General features: G+C 49.4%; 1 protein-coding gene across 1 annotated transcript; it reads right to left on the reverse strand.

The window, feature by feature from the left end:
* Window positions 1-10: 10 nt before the first annotated feature.
* LOC109509841 (dnaJ homolog subfamily C member 10-like) lies at window positions 11-2533 on the reverse strand (the record flags this gene model as incomplete). The annotated part of the gene is made up of 5 exons (XM_019859700.1): window positions 2400-2533; window positions 1699-1947; window positions 771-933; window positions 652-702; window positions 11-164 (listed from the first exon to the last, which is right to left on the reverse strand). Coding segments are annotated over exons 1-5 (713 nt in total), but the record flags the coding sequence as incomplete, so codon positions are not given.
* Between the last annotated feature and the right edge of the window lie 1002 nt (window positions 2534-3535).

Here is a 3535-nt window from a genome sequence, read left to right on the forward strand (position 1 = left end):
ACACACACACACACACACACACAAAACATGACTTTTCGGGTGCGTACGTGTGCGTGCTTGCGTGTCGGATATCGGCGTTACCGTGGGAGCGAGCTGGTGACAGTGTGAACACCGCGGGGAGTAAAAGTTGATGAACCAGATCTCTCCGGAATTCACTGCCGCCTCTGAAAGTCACGCACAATCAGTTCAATCATCAAACGCAAATCTTAAGAGTCAATTACAGCTGCGCCTTACACTCATTACTTGCGTTGATTGTCTTTTTCAACGAAAGGGCAACCCCCCCCCCAAAAAACTTTTCTTTGACATCTCCGTATTCAGAAAGGGGGCGTCTCAAATCGAAAGTGCACAAAGTACACAAATGTCAAGTCTGCTTGCGGTTGGGTCCGTAACACCCGACTGAAAAAGATGTTCAGTTGAATTTGAATTCTTAAAATCTTTAAAAAATGAAACGGCAGTCAAAAGGTCTTGGCGGCGCCTGGCATTTTACGATCCCTTCAAATCTGCTTCAAATGCAATAAGTCTGCAAAAGCTAAGCGCTGCGACGACCGTGCGAGAACCTTCGACGCATCACCTTTGCCGATGGGTTTTTCCGCGCAACCCTCCATAGCCACGGGAATAGTTTCCACCCGTGCCGTCAGGCTTCTCTCTTACCAAAGTCGCCAGTGTCCAGCGTGATGATCTCAGAGTCGTCGTCGTAGATGCCTGGCCAAAAGATTTCACACGTGAGAAGGATCGTTTGGAGTCTGTCGGGCGAGCCGATCGAGACTCACCAAAGTCGTAGCGGTAGTAGTTCCAGCTCTCGTATCGGCCCCCTCCAGCCTGGTCCAGCCCCTTCTCGCCGTACTTGTCGTATTTCTTGCGCAGGTCCTCGTCTTTCAGGACCTCGTAGGCTCGGTTGACCTGCAGGAACTTGTCGTGGCTCGTCGCGTCTCCCTGCCGACATTTCAGAGAGCCCGATGTTTTCAAGCGAGCCCCCTCATCATGCCAGCGCCAAAGCGAGCAGACTACCGTGCACCTCTAAATGCCGGAGTAATCAATCGAAAGGCAGCCCCTTTTCTTTTCAAGTGAAATGAGGAACTTCATTTAGACAAAATGACTGCTATCATAGAAGCGATTGGCTTCAACTTCAACCTCTTGGTACCCAGCAACAATTAGTGGAGTGAATTGCGCAGCTTCAATGAGACTAAAGGGGTGCAATAAAACGGTATTGGCCGGCAACATCTCAAGTGACGGCTTGGTGTCGAGGCACTTATGTCCAAGTCAGTTGAGAACTTGATTTCACAAGATGTATTCTTTTGCTGACATTTTGTGGTATCTCGGTGTCAGGTCACTGTGTTGAAGTGAGCTTAGAACCATTCCTTTAGACCACGGGTGCCCAACGTTTATTAGCCAGCATGTTTTAGAAGTCTGCCTCCTCCAACACACCCGACTCCAATGATTGGGATGGTTATCAGGCTTCCGCAAAGCTTCCTGATGCTCTGATCAATTGAATCTGACGTGTTGGAGGAGGGACACATCGAAAACGGGCAGGATCTCGGGGCTCCTGTGGACGGGACTTTGGCACCCCTGAACGAGACAACTACAGTGCTTGGCCACCATCTTGTGGCAACATGATGTCAACTATTTTGAGGAGAGTTTGGGAACGTCATTTAGACACCAGTTGTTTTTTTTTTGGGAGGGGGGGTGCGTGTATCTCACGGGGTTCTTGTCGGGGTGCATGGTGAGAGCCAGTTTCTTGAAGGCTTGTCGGATCTGGCGGGTGGTGGCGTCCCTGCCCACCCCCAGCAGCTCGTAGTAGTCCCGGCCCGCCGCTCCCCCCACCGAGTCCGGCGACAGGGCGGCGCAGAGGAGCAGCAGCAGCAGCAACGCTCCAAGGGCGCCGACGGGTGTTCTCGGAGCCCGCGTCCCCTGTCCGGCCATTGAGCACGCTGGAGCGAGACAACTGCGCTGCGACACAAAGACCAGATCGGGGTGAGTGCGCCTTTGCAAGCTGCGGACCATCCTCCTCATATGGCTTCGCCAAAAAGGCAACGCAGCAGCAAGCGCACCGAGTTCGTTGAGAGCCGACACTTTATTGCCGACGCGTACGTCATTTGCCTTTGATGACACAGGTGAACTTTTTCACGGAGCAGTTTTCAATGCGGAATAGAAGAACGTACTGAAAGCCTATTTCCCGGCGACTAAGCGACAAGAAAAACGAAGAAACACCAACTCACTAAACTTATCGGGGGCTACTTTGTTGGCTTTAAAATGAACAAGAGTCCCCAAAGTGGGCGAAGACCAAAGCACCTAATTGAGCTGACGTATTAGCTTCGCGGCCCCGTAGGGAAAGGACGTGTTCTTGTAATTCACCGGCGAGACTTTTGACACCAATTCACCGAATGTGTAGGCATGATTACCGAAGTTGGAGGTTTATCGCTGCTGAGGTGTCCCAACCTCAAAAAGTGAAAAAGTCGCCCGGGAAGCTGCGAAGAATTAAGGATTTTACCGGACATCCGGATCTTGCCGGTATCAAGTTTAGTGACCACGCGCTTCACTTTCCGTTCAATGAGTTTCAGAATAAAAGCTAAGAGTTTCCCAAGAGCATAGATAACCAGCAGATCAACAAATAAGCGTGTCACTTTTTTATTTTAATTTGCTAAGAAACGCTTACCTTCTGGCTTCCGACTCTCATTTCTAAGTGGTTTTTATTTGTTGCACTTTATTTCGTCCACTCAACGAAAAACTGACGTTTTTCCGGTGACGTTCGTCTCAAGTTTGATGCGTTCTTGTGCATTACGGAAAAAAAATCCCCACATATTTTGACAAACCGATAGGACCAAATGTTTTGATCGCATTCCAATATTTGGGAATCGTTTTAAATTGAAAAGTAAGACAATTATGTATTCAATAAGATTTGTTTCAGAATGTTGAATCATTGTTATTGAGCCTGTGGGGTGAAGGCTGGAGCGCATTGGGTCCTTGAACACATCTTTTCAAATGGCAATTTCTTCCGGGTGCGTGCGGGCAGGCAAAAATCACTACTCACCGCGCCAGACCGACGCACTCTCCGAACTCCCACACATTTGGGCTCGTTACAGTTTGGATTGAGACCACTTTGTACGAAACATTTGGGTGACATCGATCCGGCCCCGAAAGGCTCGTCACCTCCAGCGCTTTGACACGTTTTAGCGTGCCTCTAGCCGCGTTCGCGAGGCGTTCGCTTGACGTCACTTCCGCCATTTGAAATCCCCGGCCCAAAAACAACGCAAAGTTTACCAAAGCGCCATGGAGCTCCAAGGTAAGTCCACCGTGAGCATAACTGAACCCTTTTCGCACTGATCCTTATCCTTATTTTTCCTAGCGGTAGTTGGTTAGCTTCAAGGAGACATTATGCAGTTTTTTCACAATTTGAAAGAGTTCCCAGGCGTCTTAGTAACATCTCTCTGGGACGCTTTCATCAAAGTACCCCAAGGATCAAGAATCGCAGACATAGTTTCGCAGCATAGAAGCTCTATCATGTCAAAGCCACAAGGTAAGCAGAGCTGCAGCAGTG

This window comes from Hippocampus comes, unplaced genomic scaffold (genome assembly GCF_001891065.2).
Source record: "Hippocampus comes isolate QL1 unplaced genomic scaffold, H_comes_QL1_v1.1 C17064761, whole genome shotgun sequence".
Taxonomy (NCBI): domain Eukaryota; kingdom Metazoa; phylum Chordata; class Actinopteri; order Syngnathiformes; family Syngnathidae; genus Hippocampus; species Hippocampus comes.